The sequence below is a fragment of the Catharus ustulatus genome, chromosome 1 (genome assembly GCF_009819885.2).
Source record: "Catharus ustulatus isolate bCatUst1 chromosome 1, bCatUst1.pri.v2, whole genome shotgun sequence".
NCBI lineage: Eukaryota > Metazoa > Chordata > Aves > Passeriformes > Turdidae > Catharus > Catharus ustulatus.
In genome coordinates this window covers 22,222,639-22,244,389 of record NC_046221.1, presented here as the reverse complement: position 1 = coordinate 22,244,389, position 21,751 = coordinate 22,222,639, and the positions used below count along the sequence as shown (strand labels likewise).

At 35.3% G+C, this 21,751-nt stretch overlaps 1 protein-coding gene across 1 annotated transcript in view; it reads left to right on the top strand.

Annotated features, from left to right (window-relative positions):
* ABCB1 (ATP binding cassette subfamily B member 1) overlaps positions 1-21,751 on the top strand; it is a 49,897-nt gene that overhangs the window by 9,009 nt on the left and 19,137 nt on the right. Inside the window, exons 3-17 of the mRNA XM_033070805.1 lie at positions 2,974-3,136; positions 3,933-4,048; positions 4,788-4,845; positions 6,150-6,291; positions 9,118-9,202; positions 12,848-13,039; positions 13,696-13,867; positions 14,956-15,080; positions 15,756-15,927; positions 17,444-17,557; positions 17,888-17,998; positions 19,071-19,196; positions 19,366-19,569; positions 19,931-20,101; positions 21,258-21,419. Coding sequence (XP_032926696.1) covers positions 3,957-4,048; positions 4,788-4,845; positions 6,150-6,291; positions 9,118-9,202; positions 12,848-13,039; positions 13,696-13,867; positions 14,956-15,080; positions 15,756-15,927; positions 17,444-17,557; positions 17,888-17,998; positions 19,071-19,196; positions 19,366-19,569; positions 19,931-20,101; positions 21,258-21,419 — 1,926 coding nt within the window. The 5' untranslated portion in view covers positions 2,974-3,136; positions 3,933-3,956. The remainder of the gene's footprint in view (positions 1-2,973; positions 3,137-3,932; positions 4,049-4,787; positions 4,846-6,149; positions 6,292-9,117; positions 9,203-12,847; positions 13,040-13,695; positions 13,868-14,955; positions 15,081-15,755; positions 15,928-17,443; positions 17,558-17,887; positions 17,999-19,070; positions 19,197-19,365; positions 19,570-19,930; positions 20,102-21,257; positions 21,420-21,751) is intronic.

Below are 21,751 nucleotides of genomic sequence, written 5' to 3'. Positions count from 1 at the left end.
TCATTATCAGTTTGGTAATAAAATATTAAGACATTTTGGCACAAGAAGCGAGTTGAATAAGTAAATTTAGATAATTAACTACTGGGAAACAATCTGAAATAATTAATAGTGAGTACAGTATAAGATGATCTGTATATATCTAACAACTGCAGTACAAAAATTATGTTGCGATCACGCAAACTACAACTTAGAGTTATACTGAAAAGTCTGGTAAATGGTCTGTAAGAACAATGACTCAAAGAAGGATTTAAGGTTTAGTTTATTGTGTCAATACGATCTCTCATTATACTGGAGTGTTCAAGAGAGATTATTCAAACCATGTATTTATAACACATACGAGAAGGGAATTATCTGTGTTTCAGTCTACAGAATTAATGTCGACAGAGCATTTCAAGGGGCCTATGATAATCTTTCAAACATGTAAAAAGTATTTATGCTTAAAATTCTAAAAAAGATGTGTGAATATAATGCAGAAACAATCAAAGTTTGTCAGGCAAAGGGAAATTGGCTACTATCTTAATAAAGAGAAGATTGAGTAAACCTCATGAATATATGTAAGTATTTTCACATAGAAAATATATCTGATGATGCAGAGCTTCACAGAAATTGTAATATCCAAGACATATTGTTCTATCTTCAACTAAACAATGTCTGTGAGGGGAAATGGAGCGTAGAAGCAGTTAGCCAGTAGGTGTAACAAACTTATGACCACTTGTAATTTTTAATGTAAAATTAGAAGTTTTCCTCTTGTGCAGGCTTTACTTTGCTTACCTGACCTGATGAGTCACTTTAGAGAACTTTTTACTGGCTAAAATATCTTAAAACATTTACTCCATAACTCAATAGAGGTAACTCTTTGATTTGCAGTTGTCATTATCTTCATAAAATCCCACTGATGCACTGTTGGATAGGGCTGAAATGGACTTGCAGCAGAGCTTCAGACAGTCCAGGTGGATGGAACTTATCGGGCATTCTTTACTTGCTTCTGCAACAAGGGGTTTGAATTGTCCAACAGTTCCTATATTACCAGATCTCCACTTCTTCTAATCATAGTATAACAAACTGGTTTGAGAAGGAATTTTAAATTGTTTATGAGCCTTAAATAGCTCAAAGGTCATAAATTGGTCATCTCTGTTTAAATCCCTCTTCTGTGGGAAACTTGTGACTAGTAAGTGGAAACATTAAAAAAAACCAAAGCATTTTCTTTTATCTTGAGCTAGTGAATGATCAGGACATTCTGCTTTCAAGGCATCATTACGTAGCATCAATGTCTACTTGATACAATGTCTATACAAGATTTCATGCTGCAAGTCTTTAGCCTATAGAGCTAAAAATTCCTCCTTGGTGGCATCAAAGATTGGCTAAAGCTGAAGGTAAGCTGTTGAGTTAACCAAATAACTGTTCTGAGGCAAGACAGCAGTTTTCAAACACTGGCTTTATGAATCCTGCTAATGTATTTAGGGTGAAAACAGTCACCAGACTTTAGATGAGATCGTGTTTCTCCTCATATTGGATTGACTGGCACCTAGACTGTTTCTAGGTGGTTTTGTACATCTTTGGTTGTGAATCTGCTCATTCACCCGCATGGTTTTTATATACTCAGGTAATGTGCAGTGGTGATGCCTCAGATTCTTCTGTTGTTGGTTTATTTTACAGATTTAATCTCTTCAGACTGGAATTATATATTCTCACCCAAATTATCAGTTAAGATACAAGACATTATACGAAAGATTTAGTGATCTCTGATTTCAGATATGCTGCAATTGTGGAGCTGTGTGACTGAACAAACTACAGGAGCTATAGAGAAGTTACAGAATTTTCTATCTTATTAAGTAGATATAAAATACTGTACTTCCTCAATTTTCCCACTTCTTAATATCAATTTAGTTGCTTCAGCTCCCAGTGTGATAAAACCAGATAGATGTCTTTGTATGCAGACAAGAGACACTCTGGTAGAAATTGCTTTTCTGTTTTATTTCTATTTCCGTTTCTTATCATGATTGCACTGCAATAGCGTTGAGACATTGCAATGAGATAACAGAACATTGTGAGAGATCTCAGAGTTCTCTCTATTTTCTGTTTAAGGCCAAACAGTTGTGAAAACACTGCATATACTATTTCTTTTTTTTTAAATCAATTGACTTTTCTTTAAAGATTCTTTAGTTCTTTTGGTTGTCACTGAAGTAATTGGAGCAGTCCATTAAGATCAAACCCAGGAAAGCATTTAGGCACACAAGTTAAAATGTAGTATTCCCAGTAACTGCTGTGGATAGACTTCTATATAAATATATCACAATGACTTTTGATAAATATATAACACTTATTACATATAATACTTGTTAACTCTTTATATTCTGCTTGACTGGAAATGCTAAACTACCCTTTCTGAAGTAATCCTCGATCTGATAAGACTATCTCTATTCCAAAACATTATAAAAATACCATTTCACTAACATTTTGAAATTACAAGCATGTATGACAAAAAGGATCAAAAATAATTTCTTCTGGGTAATTATCAGATTAAGCAAATTTTAGAAGACCTACAGAAAAATTCATATAAACCTACTTGTATTCTAGGACAATTTTTTTTTGTTTGTTTCATTTTCTATAAATTTTATTTCTGTAAAAGTGTTGAACATAAAAGTATCAAATTTAATACATACATTGAAATCAGGCAACTGAAGTGCAACTAATTTATTCAAATGTGTAAAACATTTGTTAGTTTTCATTGAAGTAATGCCTACAGATTCTGATAAAAACAATACATTCCACAATATAACAAATGGCCTATTCCAAACAATTTAGAATATAAACATAAATTTAAAATACTAATTAGGCAAATTTCTGCTGACCAAAGCTATTTCCAAAGCACTTCAAAACTGAGTCTGAAACTCATCTTGTTGTTCTGCAGTTACTCAAATGAGGAACTATAGGCACTATAGTAAAATCTTTTTTTTTTCTCTTTCATACTAGATGGGTAATGTTTTCCTGGATTAGACTTAGAAGATGGGAAAGGAAGCAAAATATTAAAACAATGCTTTGGTTTTGCCTGGTTTCATTCTCACTGTGTATTCAAGAATGGGTTCGTCCTTAAGTGCAACAGTTACTTCGAGCTTCCAGCAACATCTTTAATAAGGTAAAGAGGAATTCCTTTCCATTTTAGGGACATAATTAAAACAACAGTACCTATAATAGGGAACTTTTTCTGGTGGAAGAATAAAGTATTCAGGCTTGTTTCCCCAGGTGACAATGAATTATGCATGTGTTCAAGGACTAGCATTATTCCCTTTAGGAAAAGGGAGGTGCAGTCCAAAGTGCATAAGCTTTGCTATCCAAGGTAAATGAGCCTATTGGAGTGGGAAAAAATCCAAGAGAAAGCTATTTATTATGTCGGTTACATAAGAGGAGCAAAGTCCAACCAAGGTGCATGTACTTAACCATATTAATTCTGCTCAGATTTGAATACTTTTTCATCGGAGTGGATGCAAAGTGGGAACAACCTTTCACGGTATGTCAGTAGTTTGGGGATTTTTTTTAAAAATCAGAGATATTTTATAGATTCACTGATAACTAAAACTGAGACAAATACAATTAACTGCATATTCTTTTAAATAAGCATTTTATTTTTAATTTATTTTGTTTATCTGTGCTGAATTGCAGAAAATGTTATTCTTATATAATTCAAATTAAATTAAATGAATGACAGTTATCAAATGGATAAATGCAGAATATAAATGTTTATAAGGAAACTAAATACTTCTGGACTTCTTTCAATATGCTTATACTTGTGCATTATGAATATTCACCTTGCAATATAGGATAGTAACTTTACTGAGTGTAATAAGTATCCATATTTTTCTTTCAAACAAATGATTGAGGTTTCTGTAGTCAGCTTAAGATTGTGTATTTCTCATTCAAATATTGTTTTATAGGAAACTATCTTCAATAAATTTAAAATGCATTCTGAAGATGAAAAGAAGTATACTGCAGATCGAAATAGTCATGAGCTCACTGCATCCAGCCAGGATCATGAACCTGAAGACAAACAGTAAGTATTCTTAAATATAGTAAACATTCTGTATTGAAGCTTATTAGACTTAATTTCTGTGGTTTATATTTTATTGAATTTCATATTTTAAATCTTACTTTACCTTATTTTGCTAGGAAAACCTAGTAAGAGAAAGCTTTGTATCAACGTGAGAGTAGCATTTATTGGCACATTTATTTCATGCAAAAGGTCTATTTACTTTTTCCTTTAAAGGACTTAAGTGTCCACAGTATTGACTAGAAAAACAACTCTAAAATATGACAGAAGTTATGTTGGAATGGAAATATTGGATACATTTATGTCATATGCTACAAATTACCTTAATATTCTTACTACAGCAGTGAATCAACATTACATACCTTGAATATTTTATCTACTCCCCATCTACTATGTCCAAAAGTTTTCCTCTCTTCTGTTTTGAAATATATAAAGAGCTTTAGTTCACAACTTCCCTGACCAGATAGTGGTGTTGGTGTTGTTTCATCCTTGAAGGGGTGAACTGGGAAGAACATGACTTAAATTGACTGAAGTTAGGAAGTGATGTTACTTATATTGCTGAAGATTTAAATAGAAACATCTCAAGAATGCTTAATAAATCATGTTCATTTTACACAATTGTTTGATGTAAAATGATTTCATAGTTATAATATAACCGAATTGCATTAATATGTTGATTTTGTATTTCTGCAAAATATGGTCCATTTTTAAATTCACTGAAACTACCACACTTTTTTTTTAGCAAGGCAAAGAAGCAGAAAAAAGGGGAAAAACCTAAGGTGGTCAGCCCACTTGCACTGGTAAGGTTTATTCTCTCTATATGTATGTAAATAGATGTACACATAGTCACATTTCAAAGTGTAGTCAAAAATGGTTACAATTATGTTGGTATCCTGCATATGTGATGGTGTCTCTACCAAATATGTTCATACTACAGAATATTTGCTGTAGTATAGAAATCAAGCAGTTCTTTTTCTGAAAGTAGTTATTCAAAAGAAGCTGTCTTATTACAGATAAGGATTCTTGGGAATGTTCCCTTAGTAATTTCTCATCTTAAACACATCCATGCCAGATATTGGTTTGTGAAAGATAGGAATTTCCATGTTCAGTCGTTTCTTCTGAGACAATGAGAAGGGTGGCCATATACATACAATGAGTGTGGTCATGTCCTCTAAATTATCAGTCAGGTACTAATCACACTAATTATCCCCATGAGTCATTATTCAATCACCTGAGTCAGCAGTCAAGGGTAATTCCATGCCACTTATGAAAATTAAAACTAAGAATTGTATGCTAAAAGGTTCCAGATTCTTTAAAATTTTCTGCATGGTTTTTTAAAAGACAACTTTTTAGTATTTAATCGAGTAAATTCTAAGCCCCTTTTAGTCATACTGAAATATTTTATACTTTGTTGGTTTAGTGTGTGTAATACACGACACTGCAAATAACAGACATAAAACTATTGTACATGATGGTGGCCAGTGTCCAATTTCTCTGCTTTGCTATATACAGCTTACACCTGTACAATTACATCATAAAACTATAATTTAAATCAGTAAACTTAATATTTTACAAGACAGAATAAAACCAATGATTTTGTAATAGATAAGCTCAAACTTTAGGAAGTTCAATGGCAAGATGATTTAAGATTTCAATACATTTTTATGATGTCTATGGTACATTAGGAACACTTTTTCTGATGGAATAATAATAAATTTACAGTAAAAGCAATTATTACCTTAGTTATCATAATGCCATTAAAAATTCTGATAATTAGAAGTTTAAATGGCAAATGTAAAAGTGTGAATTTCTTGTGCCTTGTTTTCCTATGACCTTTCTCACCCAGGTGCAGATACTAGTGCATTAAAATGGCACATCTCTCTGGTTTTGACAGTTTATAGTATAAAAGTGCTTACATAGAAAGGATTTATTCCTGTACATTTTAATTGTTTTTAAACTGTATTTCTGAGGAGATAAAGTTGTAGTTTTGCGACAGCAGGTGTACAATTGATGGCTTTTTCTTTACTTTCTTGACTTTGTAGACGTAGAATTGTGTTAGCATTCCAATACAACAGTTAGAATGAATTTCTCTTCTCACTCACAGTTTCGATACTCCAGCTGGTCAGATAAATTATTAATGCTACTAGGCACTCTGCTGGCAATAGCCCATGGAAGCAGTCTTCCTATTGCGATGAAAATTTTTGGTGATATGACTGACAGTTTTATTACTCCTGGAAATTTTACAGGTAAGAAATTATCTACTATGACAGGAACAGTGGCTCATATTTTTAAAAAAGACAGGAAGATTCACACATCTTGACAGGAGATACTGATGTCAGACTACAATGCTATACTCTGGTGCAAATTAGTAGCTCATGTTCATGGTAATAGAGATTCACTATGGTTGGGGTGACATTGTAATGGAAGTCTCCTAAAGGCTACCTGACCACGAAGACTGAGCAGATGAGGTTCCTTTATAGACAGATTGGAGCAGCCTTGCATTCATAAGCCCTGGTCTTCATGGGGGTCTGCAACCATGCCAATAACTGCTGGAGGAACACCATCACTGGGCAATCCAGGAGGTTCCTGGACTGTGTTGATGATAACTTTTTCAAACGATTGAGGAGCCAGGGAGAAGGGGTGCTTGCTGGACCTTACTCTTTCTAAAAAGGAGGGAGGTGGGGAATGTGACTCTCAAGAGAAGACTGGGCTGCAGTGAGCATGAAATGGTGGCGTTTCAGAGCAGCAAGGAAGGAGGACAGCAAGATCAGTATCTAGAACCTCAGTAGAGCAGACTTGGACCTCTTCAAGGACCTGCTTGATAGAGTACCATGGGATAGAGCTTTGGAGGTAAGAGGGGCCCAAGGAAGCTGATTGATATTCAAGGACAACCTCCTCCAAGCCCAGGAGCAATGCATTCCAACAAAGAAGAGACAAACACAGAAAGCAAGCCTGGAGAGGGTGGAAACAAGGAAAGATAGCTTGGGAGGAATACAGAGTACCTATCCAAGCAGCCAGGGATCTGGTTAGAAAAGCTAAAGCCCTGATTGAATTAAATCTGGCCAGGGATGTCAAGGGCAACAATAAAAGCTTCTACAGGTAGGTCAGTGCTCAAAGGAAGATGAGAGAAAATGTGGACCCTCTCCAGAAGGAAATGGGAGACCTGGTTACTTGAGATATGGAAAGGGCTGAGGGACTCAATCATTTTTTGCCTCAGTCTTCACCGGCAAATGTTCGAGGCGCAAATCACAGAAGGGAAAGGCAAGGACTGGGAGAATGGAGAACTGCCTGCTGTAGGAGAAGTTCAGGTTTGAGAATATCTGAGGCATCTGGAGGTGCACAAGTCCACAAGACCTGATGAGATGCATCTGTGGGGCCTGAGGGAACTGGTGGAGGAAGTTGTTAAGCCAGTGTCCATTATATTCAAGATGTCATAGCAATCTGATGAAGTTCCCACTAACTGAAAAAGGGGGAAACATAACTCTCATTTTTTAAAAAGGAAAAAAGGAAGACGCAAGGAACTCCAGGCCAATCAATCTCACTTCTGTGCCCAGCAAGATCATGATAGCCCTGGAAACTGTGCTAAGGCATATGGAATATAAGAAGATGATTGATGATAACCAACATGACTTTTTAAAGGACAAATAATGTCTGACAAATTTGATGGCATTTTACAGCTAAGTTGCAGATTTAGTGTGTAGGGAAGAATTTGGACATCATCTACCCGGACTATCTGCAAAGCATTTGACACTGTCGACATCTTTTCCACTAAATTGAGGAGGCAAGAGTTTGGTGGATGGATCACTTGGTGGATAGGAAATTGGCTGCAGGGTCACACTCAAAGAGTTGTCCAAATGGAGACCAGTGATGAGTGGATTCTTCTGGGGTCAATATTGGGACTGGCACTGTTTAACAGCTTTGTCAATGACATGGACAGTGGGATCAATGCACCCTCAGCAAATTTCCAATAACACCAAGCTGAGCAGTGCAACTGACATGCTCGAAGGAAAGGGAGCATCCACGGGGATCTTGACAGACTGGAGAAGTGGGTGTCTGGGAATCTCATGAAATTCAACGAGGCCAAGTGCAAGGTCTTGCATGTCGGTTGGGGCGAACTCAAGCATAAATACAGACTGGGAGAAAAATAGCTTGAAAACAGCCCTGAGGAGAATGATTTGAAGGTGTTTGTTGATAAGAAGCTCAACATGAGCCAGCACTGTAGGCTTGCACCCCAGTAAGTAATATCATAGGCTGCATCAAAATATTTATGACCAGCACATGGAGGGAGGTGATTCTACCCTCTCTACATCTCTCTGGAGTGCTGCAGCGAGCTCTGGCACCATCCCCAGAATAAGAAGGATACCTGTTGGATTAAGTCCAAAGGAGGACCACAAACATGATTAGAGGGCTGAAACACCTCCGTTATGAGGACAGGCTGAGCAAGTTGGGGCTGTTCACCCTGGAGAAGATTCCTGGGAGACCTTATAGCAGCCTTTCAGTACCTGAAATCAGGCTACAAGAGAGCAGGAGAGCAACTTTTTATAACAACCTGTTGTAATTGGATGAGGAGTAATGGCTTTAAATGGAAAGAGGAACTATTTAGAGGAGATATTGGGAAGAAATTCCTTTCTATGAGTGTGATAAGACTGGAACAAGTTTTCCAGATATGTTATGGATACCTGATCCCTGGAAGTGTTCAAGGCCAGCTTGGATGGGGCCCTGAGCAACCTGGTCTAGTGGATGGTGTCCCTGTTCATGGTAGGGGGTGGTTAGAACTGGATGGACTCCTTAAGGTCCTTTCCAACCCAAACCGTTCTGTTCTTCTATGTCTGTATGCCCAGGGAGACTTTTTAATCTTAAAATATAGTGATGTAGTTTTGTAGTCAGTGGAGTTATGACTAGCCCTGCGTTGGTAACCTTCATTCATGTGCATTAAAATTTCCTCTTTTCTCCAAATCAACTTGATTCAAAAGAAGATGTAGCCACTCCAGATATACTGAACAGCATGCAGGAAAACAAATTTGTTAAATCTTACTCAACTAAAAGTATTTGCTCTTCTCTTCCTTTTTAAGGCAATTTCTCTTCAGATGAGCTTAAAAACCTTTCAATGAATTCAACTTCAGACATGCTTAACCAGCTGGAAGAAAATATGACAAGGTAATTTAAAATTGGTATTTCCTCTTATGTTTTTTTAATGTAGCCACAAATTTCTAGTCAAACCATTCTTCTCCCAATGATGTTTTGCCCATTTTAAACAACACAAAGACAATGATTTAATAATATATGTAACTAAAGATTGGCACAAGGGATTATTTGAGGCCCTGGGAAGATTCTTGAATATTCCCAACTATTCCAAACAATTTCCCTGTAATCTCTTGCTCTGACCAAACCTGACACATTTCAGGAGTGTTCTGTATCCCAGTGAAATCTGCATTCTTCTCTTGCTCTGAATTTATAAAGAATAATTGTTATGATAAAAAATTATATTGGTTATCATCTGTTGATACCTTGAGCCATGGTAATTCACTTGCAAAAAACAGTTGAATTACCAGATAGTACCTACTTTGGTGTCAAAGCATCAAGTTCAGTAAGACAGTAAATAACTGTCTACAAGTACCTGAAAGGAGATTGTAGCAAGATGGAGCTCAGTCTCTTCTCCCAACTGATAAGCAACAGGACAAAAGGACATTACCTCAAGCTGTGCCGAGGGAGGTTGGGTGTTAGAAAAAATACCTTCATGGAAAGGATGTGAAACATTGGAACAGGATGTCCAGGGAAGTGGTTGAGTGACCATCCCTGGAGCTATTTAAAAGATTTGTGGATATGAGATTGAGGGACAGGTTTTAGTAATGGAGTTGACAGTGCTGAGTTAATTATTGGATTCAAATATCTTAAAGGCCTCTACCAACCTAAATAATTCTATAATTCTGTGAAATTATCTACAGCGTAGAAAATGCAGATTTAGATTATATGCTACCTTAAATCTAGCATTCTAGAGCTGAAAACAGCAGAAGACAGTAGACAGTAGGTGCTTCTGCTACAAAACTCCATAAAGAAAAGATTGAATAAGAAGAAACATAAGCTACCAATAAATGTATTTTGTTAAGAGGCTTTATTAACCATTATCCATACACTTTGCTTATGTAGGATATGTAAAGTTTCTGTGTTTCTTGTACCACTTCAGGTTCTTCAGGTTGAACTCTGTTCCTCATTAGATATTGAAATATGTCTGCTATGCTCTTCAAGGCAATTGTCTTTTTAGAAGAGAAGGAGAAAAGGCATTTTCTGTAGTAACTGTTGCTGTTTTATATCAAAGTGCATTATAATTTTGAGTAACAGTGGACTGCAACTTATTTAGATTCAGTATTTAATTTTTGCAATTAAAAAACCCATGACTATTTACACACAAAAAACCCAAACCAAAACATACTCAAACAACTCATTACCACAAAATAAATGAACAAGTTAGGAGAAGGCTATTTCTTAGAAATGAAGAACTGGAATGTAATGAGAGTGAATTGACAGGGAATTGTCAATTATGCTTTTTAGGAGAGTTTCTTGTTCCTGAAACATTTCTGTCAGTCTCTGACATGAATGTAAATAATGCCTACAAACCTCCAGTGGGATATACTTGTTCCCAGTGATTTGAAAACAAATTTGAAGGCAGAATTGCAAACTAAATAATGCGTGCATGGATGAAGTTATGCTAATTGTTCTGTATTTAGTAAATACCTGATACCTAGTTGCGCATTTTCAAAGTCTGTCTTGTGTTTATTCTAAAAGAACTTTAAAAATAGTTACTAAAATTTGCTACATATGAAATTGTAGAATTTGTTTTGCCCATTATTTAATTGGTGAGTGATCTCTCCCTGTCCTTATCTCGACCTATGAGCTTTGAATTATATTTTTCTCTGCCAAGTCTAGCTGAGGAAGAGAAGTGGTAGCGTCCTCAGTGGGTACCTGGAATCCAACCGACGTCAAACCACCACAAATTAACTCTAAAAGAACAAGCAAGAGTAAAAAGCAGCCCTAGTTTCTCTTTAGAAACAAATTGTTTACTGATAAATGCTGACTAGCAGCACAGGAATAGGTGTTCTTTCCCAAAGTTGCTAGCTATAACTTTGAGTTGGCATTTTCACTGATGTGACAAAGCTCTTTGTACCAACTTCTGGTTTCTCTAGCAATGGTGCCCAACAGGTCAAATAATGATAGAAACTGTTTGCAAGGGCAGAGTTCTCACACAGGTGTGTTCAAGTACTGAGCTAGTACTGAACTTAGTCGAGTTTGTTACTCAAACAGTTTGCCTAAACTCCAACTATTTCTCAAAAAAAACCCCAAAAACTATTATTTTACAATGCAATGTGCATTTACTCTCTGTTAAGTTGCAGCAGTGAATTTACCACATATTTTTAATCAGCATGGAATCTGGCAAAGATATGAATCCTTTGGATATGATTTATCAGTAAACAAAGTCCAAGCATAAATCAACTCCTTGAAGTGGTGTAACATCATAAAGTAATTGTCTAAAGTAATTACTGCTGAATTTAGAATCGATGATCTTGCGTTTAGTTTGAGAGTCTTTGTGGAGTTTTAATGGAGCTGAATGTGACTGAGGTCTATATTCAACTAATCAGCATTCTGTTTGGCATTAACCTGATTTTATTAAATAGTTTTGATTAAGTGAATTTTATAATGAATATAGTTTCAAAGTCCCTAACTAAACTGTATGATATTATAGCCACAACAGATATTGGAATAAAATTTGAGAAGTTTAGTTTGTAAAGCCTTTCTCTCTTAAAGCAGAGCAATTGCACAGATTGCTGCAATTTGCTCCTGCCAAGTTTTATTTTAAAGTTCTATAAAATCCATATGCATAACTCAGTAAAAGTGTGAAGGTCACAAGAGTTCAGAAAAGGTCATGAGTCAAGCTTTTTGCTAATGGTTTACTTTTATGTAGATACATTATTCTTATAATTACAGGTAATATACATCATATAATATTTAATCATTGATTTTGGTTGTGTTTTGCAAATGAAACCCATTAAGTTGCGTATTTTTTTATTTAGTTCTGGTGTAAGTTCAATTATAACTGATATCAATTCTTCATCAAATCAAAATTGATTTTATTCTTTTTAAACAGTTTAAAGCTGTGACTCAGATTTATTTCCAGTTCGAGGATTATTGTGGTTCATATACTCCTGGTTTGAAATTGCTTATAGCAAAGGTGTTAACTAATTAATGTAAAAATAAAATATCAGTTATGAATAAAAGATCCAAAGAATTTCTGTTCTAAAGGTATTTGCTTTCAGTAGACATACATACAGTAATGCTGTATTCTCAAATCAGGAACTATTTACTGCATCCCCACAAATTTTTGTTTATCTATTTATTTTTTTATTTACATAGACAGGCATGTTTATGATATAAATGTGCGTATAATATAGATATATGTTATTTAGTCTATGTGCGTCTGATGCTGGGCAGTTTTTGGATGTGACACATTTAAGTGAAAAGGGTTGTTACTCAAACAGTTTCCCTAAACAGTTTGTATCAGAAGTACAGTCCTAAAAGAATCTTGTGAGAAAACACCCACTAATTTTTTTAAAAAACAGTAATTCTAACGTTAAATGCTATTCATGGAAAACTCAGCAAGTTTTACAGTGAAGTGTAAGTTCTAGTATAAGCACATAAACCCTAACTCAGGTCAAACAGAAAAAGCATCATGCTGAATTCACACTAGTAAGGTAATTAAACCAATTTTAACCTGATTTCAGAAAATCTTACCCTTTTTCTTCCTTACAGATATGCATACTACTATTCTGGAATAGCAGTTGGTGTTCTTATTGCTGCTTATGTTCAAACTGCATTCTGGACCTTAGCAGCAGGTCGGCAAATAAAAAGAATTAGAGAAAAATTTTTTCATGCAATTATGAGACAGGAAATTGGATGGTTTGATGTGAATGATGCAGGAGAACTTAATACTCGTCTTCTAGAGTAAGTACACTATGCCTTTCCCAATGTTATTTTATCTTGTTAAGTATGTAGGACTTAGAAATTTTTTGTTTTTAAATTAAATTATTTCTCTGTGAAGCTAAGTTTTCAAATTTCCTCTTGGACAGTCTCAGGGACTGAATTTCTAATACTACTGATACAGGACTGTCACAAAGATATCAGAAAAACATTTTGTTAAGTTCCCTTGAACTCCAAGGATTACTAAAGCCCAGCCCATGGTATTACCTCCCATGAAAAGAAAACGGTTCGTTTCTGGGCACACTGTGGACTGAAAAAGGTACTGACTCAGCCCAGCAACGTAAACAGCCATAACTGCATAATGTTGCCTACATGAAAACCGTTACCTTTTATTTCCAAATAGCCCACAAGTACCAAACAGATCAAAAATTTGGAATTAAGAAAGTGAGAGTAGTATTGCACTACAGAAAGAATTTCAAGACAAAAGCAGGTTCATAATATTACAGTTTCACAAGAAATATGAAATTTTCCTTGGCCACACTACATAATGCTTTACCTTGAAGAAAACTGTTATTGGGAGCAGTAATTGAATAATAAAAATTGTCTTCCACACATAACAAAACTGGAAACCTTGTACTTTCTACATTTTTCTTCCTCTCTGTATGTCATTTCTTTTCCAGTGACGTCTCCAAGATTAATGAAGGAATAGGTGACAAGATTGGATTGCTTGTTCAATCAGTGACAACATTTGTGGCAGGATTTGTTGTCGGTCTCATAAGAGGATGGAAATTAACCCTTGTAATACTAGCAGTTAGTCCTGTCCTGGGACTTTCAGCAGCCCTCTGGGCAAAAGTAAGTTAATGTACATACAGAATCAGGCTTTATATTAATTACAGATAATGAAATAAATCTACATATCTGTAAGTCTTAGTATTAGAATGTGTTGCTTTGACCAATGATAGCTTTAAATAACACTTCTCCACATAAACTCTTAGATGAACGATATATCAGTGCCCTTTCATCCAAGGCCCGGTCAGATGCAACCTGCTCTAGTGGAAGGGCTCTGAGCACACTGTTCTAGTGGAAAGTGTCCCTACCCATGGCAGAGCAGTTGGAACCAGATATCTTTGATAAGATCCCTTCCAAGGTCATTCTTCAATTCAATAATTCTATGTAATTTGAGTATTATAATTCCCATAGATTAGGCAGACATTTAATTTGAAGTTGTTTCTGCTAATCTACCACATACAGAGAAGGAAGCAAGATATATGTGTAGAATCCACCCCTGTAACTCTTTAACTTACATCTGTATAAGTACTTTTTCTCCTGAAAGGAATAATTGCACCTCCTGGAAAAGAAGAGAATAAATTAGAAAAAACCTTTGTCTCAGACACAGAGGTTTTTTTCATAGTTGTTAACAGAAAGAAATTCTGTACAGACCCACATGAGAGAAGGACCAAATTTCCACAGGATTAGAGTGACTTACGGTTTTTAAATCTTTCACTATCTTGAGTGAGAATATTGCAGAAAAAGTCAGATTAGAGAAGTATGTGCCATGTATGTCAACTGGCTCAGTCTTCACAGAGTGTGGTCATGTCTTCACAGTCTAAGTTATAGGACCCTCTGGCTAAGGTAGCCAGAGATGAGAATGAGCTAAGGAGGTCTGCCTGGGGAGAACCACAACAACTCATTATGAGTTCTCTTCTTATCTCTTGCACTGGGTGAAAGAGTGGAAAGTCCAGGCCTTATTTGTTTACAGTGTGTAGTGTGGAATCATTTGATTGAATTCACAGAATGCTTAACAATTTGGATATTGGACATTCTGCACCCATGCCTTACATAGTCAAAAGGCTTCATATTGGAAGACACTGATAAAAGCCATTATGAGTGCTTGAGCTTATTCTGGTTTTCGTATGTCAAAGTATTTGATTCTGTATTAGGTTCTCTCTGCTTTCACTGACAAAGAACAAGCTGCATATGCAAAAGCAGGTGCTGTTGCAGAAGAAGTTCTGGGAGCAATCCGTACTGTAATAGCTTTTGGAGGACAGGAAAAAGAAATTAAAAGGTAAGAGCGATATTTGCTTTCATCAGTGGATTTTAAAATACTAATTTCAAATGGTTGGAGATTTTCTTATATATTTTCTGTTGACAGTCTTGTGCTTTCTGCATTTTTAGTTAATGTGGGATTTTTAAAGGCTGCTTAGCAAGGTTTGCTACTTGTTGAAAGGCATTAGTTATTTTTGTAGAGTTGATATGTTGTCTCTGCATTAAAAGATATGTAAACTACTTCAAATATCTTACTGTGAGAGCTTTAGACAAAAGAAGACCCTGGTCTGTGAAGAGATGATGATATCCTTGGTAATCTAATCTGATTACTCAGTAGTTGTGAAGGTGCTAATGGACAGTATAGTTCCAGTATACGGTAAAAAAAAAGATCTTGTGATGTACTTTAACTTTTTATTTAGAGAGGTTCACAATCAAAGTTCACTGTTCTGCAGGTTATTTAAGCAACTCAAATGCCAGTCACTGACCTGAAATACCGTTTTATTTCTGTAGTTGACTAATGTTGGCATTTTTAGGGGTTACCTCAGAAAGTCCATGCCTGACCTTTATATAGTCTCGGGGTTAGATATTTTAGGTACCTAACTGCTGTACTTTGTAAACATTCTTTTTCTAATCCATCCACAGAGTTTTTGTGGTACAAGTGTGAGTCTATTTTGAACTTCTATCTTTCTTCCAGATACCATAAAAATTTAGAAGATGCTAAACGAATTGGAATAAGAAAGGCTATAACAGCAAATATTTCTATGGGTGCTGCTTTCTTTCTGATATATGCATCATATGCACTGGCATTCTGGTATGGAACTACTTTGATCTTAAAAGATGATTACACCATTGGCAAAGTTCTTACGGTAAGTATTAATGAGTAAATTCTCAGTAACAGTGAGAAATAATAAAGAACAAACATTAAAGTGTGTAATGGGAATTTATTTGAATATAATGAGAATTATGGCCCAAAATTGGCAAGTAGCATCCTTTCTTAATAAAAAAATTCTCACTACAAACCCTATATGTTGTTTCTATAGGATCTCAAAATTCATATGAACCCACATAAAAGATACATGGTTTTCAACTGTTCCTATGTATTTTCTGGTTTCCATAAGATCAGACTGATATAGAAACAGTTCAATCAAAAACTGAAGTTCAATACCCTTTGTAATTGCTATTTGCTTTCAGAGGGCTGAATATATTTTCAGGATGAAGAAACAAATACTTTTTTAGTTGTTGTGTGGTCAAAGTAGATAATTTTATTAATGTTTTGCTTATGTTTTGCACCATGAGGGCTTGGAATCCCTTCTCTGTATTTTTAGAAATTGAGGGGAATAAAAATGTATTTATGGCTAGGAAATAAACAGGCTAAGAAGAATGACTTTGTTGACCATGATGAAACCTGGCCAGGTGACCATATGCGTATCATTATCTTTTTTTTTTTAGCTACCTGTTTCATTTATGAATCACTGAAGTTTGTGAAAAATGTCTCTCATATATGTTTTTGGCTCTTTAGAACATTTAGTACAGGTTGGCATATGGAACCTCTCAGTTAAGTTCACAACCTTATGTGTAATTTATTCTGTTCAAAGTATTAGCACATTCTATTGCAAGTTGTCTATGTTGAAGTTCACTGAATGATGTTTTTATAGCACAGATGATGCATCATCCTGTGTAAAACCTGTGAATAACCCCTGTTCAAGATGAGGGGTGTGACGGACTTTCCTCAGACTACTATAGCTGCTATGACCTCTGAGCAGTGTGCTTTAATTGCTTTTGTTTTGATACTAACTGAAAGCAATAAACTTTGCTATTGGGAGAAAATTGTTAATTTTTTTCCTTCTGCTATTTCTTGTTGGCTTGCACTTCACTCTCTTTGATTAAAACAGGGGTTCCTTTATTACATTGTGATGAAGAACTTGGGTTTCTATGCTTCTATTTCACTGTCTCTTTGAAAGCAGCATACTGGTGTTTTGCTTATCTGTTTTTGTTCTGTTGGAAGGTATGTAATACACTTTCTGGTCTTTGGCCAAAGAATGAATTAGTACAATAAATCCTCAGACATGAAGTACAATACTAAATTTTTTGTCATAGATTTTACAAGTCTGAGTCACTTTTTCACTTTTTCTCAAGATATTTGCTTATTTTGCAAATTTTGTTGTACAGCACCTCAGTTATCGTCTGAACATTCAAAGCCGTTTTCTTAATGTCTTTTTTTATGCTTAAGAGACCTAGATTCCTTAAACTTCCATGAACAGACATGGAACCTCCTTACCCAACAATATCTAATGTAGATAAATAAGTAAATAAATAAATAAATAAATAGCATTTTCTGCCTAAATAAGAATGAATATATGCCTCTGTAAACATTTCTTTCAGGTCTTTTTCTCTGTATTGATTGGGGCTTTCAGTATTGGACAGACTGCTCCAAGCATAGAGGCATTTGCTAGTGCAAGAGGAGCTGCCTATATGATCTTTAATATAATAGACAATGTGAGTATGTTTGCCCTCACTAACATTTCAAAACTTCTTTTGAAGGTAAGAGACCATTCTTTTTAAAGACAGGAGCTAAATTCACAAAAATGCTTAATGGAAAAGTTTTAAAAGTATTCTTGCACGAGCATATCATCAGTGTAGCAGTGAGGGAGCAAAACATCGTGCAATTTGAATCTTCAGAAAGAAATCTCACCTAAATTACTAAATTACTTAAAAAACACATTTAATGTTTCTGCAGAGTAATGGTGCACTCAAGGACTTCTTTATGAAAAAATATTGAGTTTGTTTTGGTTTTTTTGTTTTTGTTTTTGTTTTTATTTTGCACAGGAACCTCAAATTGACAGCTATTCAGAGGCAGGTTACAAACCAGACCACATAAAAGGGAACTTGGAATTCAGAAATGTTTACTTCAATTATCCATCCAGACCAGATGTTGAGGTAGTGTAATTGAAATTTTATATAAATATTACAGTCGAACATATGGATCATGTTTTGGCAAAAAAAAATAATTAAAATGTCACATAAGTTAACTTTTCTTGAAAATCTAAAATTTCAGTTTGCTCCTCTAATGTATATAAAACTACCTTGTCATCACAGTGATTTTAGCTAATTTTTTTCCACCTTAGGTAAACATGTTAAGTTTCCTGAGTATTTTTTCTGTCTAAAGCTCTAGCTAGTGTGGCTATGCAAAAAACCATAAATATATATTTCTATCAGAATCTAAATTTACAATCCTAATTCAAGTATTTGTATGTAGTGATAATAGTATAGTGATAATAATGAGATACTAAGTTATAAAATACTTGCAATGCAGCTCTGTTATGACTGTGTCTGAACCAGAAAGAAAAATAAAAAGCAGGTCCAGCAAGGACTTGCTGTATATGGAAGAGAGATCTGTATTTGTCTAGAAAGAGACTAAGTTTCTTTTTTTAAGCACTGTCATAGATTCAGAATCTTAATACAGTGATGATAGATGAGATATGAATGATTCCTGAAATTATTTCCATGGAGAGTGTCTTTGCACTATGTAACTATTTCCTTCCTTACCTTGAAGGAAAATTGCTGACCTTGATAAAATGACCTTTCTTACTTTTGATAGGCAGAAAGGAAATACATTCAGTTTTCATCATGACTTTTATGTAGCTTCCCTTTAGTCTGCATGCTGCATTAAAAAGAAAGGTGAGGCAACATAATACAGAAATTTTGCATCATATTGTATCTATATTATACTTTAGTTGTGAGTAGTAGTAGTAGTATTTTGTCAGATGAACTGAAACAGGTAATTGTCAAGTGTGTTGCATAATACATTGATACTGAACCACTTGTGATGTAATTATAAGGAAAATTAAGCTGAAGTCATCAGTTACACAAAATCTAAACCCAGAATTTTAGAATTTTTTTAAAACCAAATTCTGCCAGAAATATGAATATTATCTTATTCTAGTCTTTCAAATTTACCTTGACATTCTAAATACTGTTGTGTTTTTGACCGACCTTCTTATATGGACAGATACTGAAGGGCTTGAATCTCAAGATTAATTCTGGCCAAACAGTGGCCCTGGTTGGTGGCAGTGGCTGTGGGAAAAGTACAACTGTTCAGCTTATCCAGAGATTTTATGATCCCAAGGAAGGCATGGTAAGACACCTCAAGTGAGATGATTACTCTAGTTCCAACCTCATTACTCTTGTCAATTTTCTAATGACACGGAGAAGTCTCCCCTAAAATGGCAAATGCTGGCATGGAGAGAGAGGTTCTTCAATCAGAACACTTAGTAAACAGTTTTTGTCTGCTCTCTGTTGTTTAGGTTACCCTTGATGGGCAGGATATCAAGACCTTAAACGTAAGGTATTTGCGAGAGATCATTGGTGTGGTGAATCAGGAGCCCGTGCTCTTTGCCACTACTATTGCAGAAAATATTCGTTATGGTCGTGAGGATGTCACCATGGAGGAGATTGAAAAAGCCACCAAGGAGGCGAATGCTTATGACTTCATCATGAAGCTACCCAATGTAAGCAGATCAACTCTCCTGTTGAAATAGCTTCTTCTAAATCTTATTGTGCCAAACAGTTCCTTAGAAGGAATGCTTATTAAGACAAGAAGCTATCCCTGGACCTGTCAATAGCAGAGCTATGCAGAGCTTGCTCATAGCTTTTGAGAATAATGTTAATTTCATATCTTCAGGCAGTGATTTGGCTGTCATTTGAAGAACTACTAGAATTCCAGGAACACAAATGATTAGTCAGCTTTATCCAAGTAGGTGTTTATTCCTGTAGACAAAGAAGTTGTTAATGGCATTTCTGGCATTGCTGACATCTTTAGTGGAAGGACTGTTCCGCTAAGTGTTTTCGATACATGTGTTTGTCTTGTAGAAGTTTGAAACTGTGGTTGGAGACAGAGGGGCACAGCTCAGTGGAGGCCAGAAGCAAAGAATAGCAATTGCCCGAGCTCTGGTTCGCAACCCTAAAATTCTTCTGCTTGATGAGGCAACATCAGCTTTGGATACTGAGAGTGAATCAGTTGTGCAGGCAGCATTGGACAAGGTCAGTAGTGTTTTAAAATGCAGCATGTAAGCAGGAGCCTAATATTTACTTCTTTCCTGGACTTTTGTTGAAAATAGAGACACAAAAAAACAAAAAAGTAAACTTTGATTTGGCAAATATTGTTTGTATGGAGAATTTTTGCAGGTATTACAGAGAGAAATCTGATTTCAAATTAGAAGATGGAATCATATTTTCTGCATTATTAAGTTTAAATCAACATTTTCTTGGTGTCAATACCATTCTTATCCGTTATCTGTCTTACTACCATTCATGTTGCTGTTAGTCACCTGTCCTTGTTGAGCTTCATGAGATTCTCCTCAGGCCTGTGCCATCCTTCCCCTTAAGTGAACAAGCTGCACCACTGTGCTTGATGTCACTCATAAACTTGCTGAGCGTGCACTCAATCCCATTTATCAGTGTCAGTGAGGAAGATACTGAATAGTATGAGTCCCAGTATGGACCTCTTGAGGTACATCACTGAGGATGAATTCCATCCAGGTTCCAACCGGATTACACGGCTTGGGATCATTACTTTGATTATTTTAACTAAAATTTGCTTGACTGTGTTAAAACAGCCTCATAATTAAAATGACAAGCTGTGATGTTTGAAACATTAAGTGTATTATGGTTGTAAATATCCAAAGAAATGTACTTAGTTGCAATGCAATTCGTATGAAATTGCAGAGAATTTTATTTTTATTGTGGTCATTTGAGTTAGCGATGACTTAGTGCTTAAAACATGGATATCTTTAAAAGTGAGTGTAAAATATTTTCTAGTGTTTCTGAGTATAAATTCTCCATGGATTTTAAGGTTTAAGTGGGCAACTATGGGTCTAAATATAGAAAATTCTAGCATTTAAAAAATTTTAGTGTTTGTAATATTCTAAAATTTTATATATTGAGAGGTTTTTTAGATATTTTTGATCAAAATTTGATGTGCCGCAGTGAAAGATGATCTGTAATATTAAATTTCAAGCTTTAAATTATATTTCTGCTTTAAGGAGCTCATTGAAATATGTTTGTAAATTTTTTTGAAAGTTATCTTTTTCTGTGAACTGTTTTAGTGTTTCTTTCAGGTCCTATTCAACACTGCTATGAAGATTAACAGCTTTTGGATTTACTTATAAATACTCACACTAAACATTGATATTTTCAGGCAAGGGAAGGACGCACCACAGTTGTGGTAGCTCATCGACTGTCAACAGTCCGAAATGCAGATCTGATTGCTGTGTTTGAAGGTGGAGTCATCAAAGAGCAAGGCAATCATGCTAAATTGCTTGAGACAAAGGGAATCTACTACAAACTCGTGAACATGCAGGTAATTTGTCTCTAGCTGTTGCCTCATTTTCCTTTTTTTTCCCACACCCGTGGTCATTTTAGCAGAAGTATGAGAAATTCTACAGCATATTTTGATAACAGCAAAAAAACATTGTACTTTAAAAGGGCAATAATAATTTGTGAGAGACTGCTAGTTTTGGTACAAGACCTGTTTAAACCCACGATAGTACATTTTTAATCCTCTAGGTATTTAAACTTAAAAGATTATTTTGTGTTTTCCTTTTATGCAGGTAATGTAGAGCAGATAACTACAGTAGTTTGCTATTCCATTGCTTGCTCTTAGTCTGATAAGAGGTGAAACACGGTCAGTAG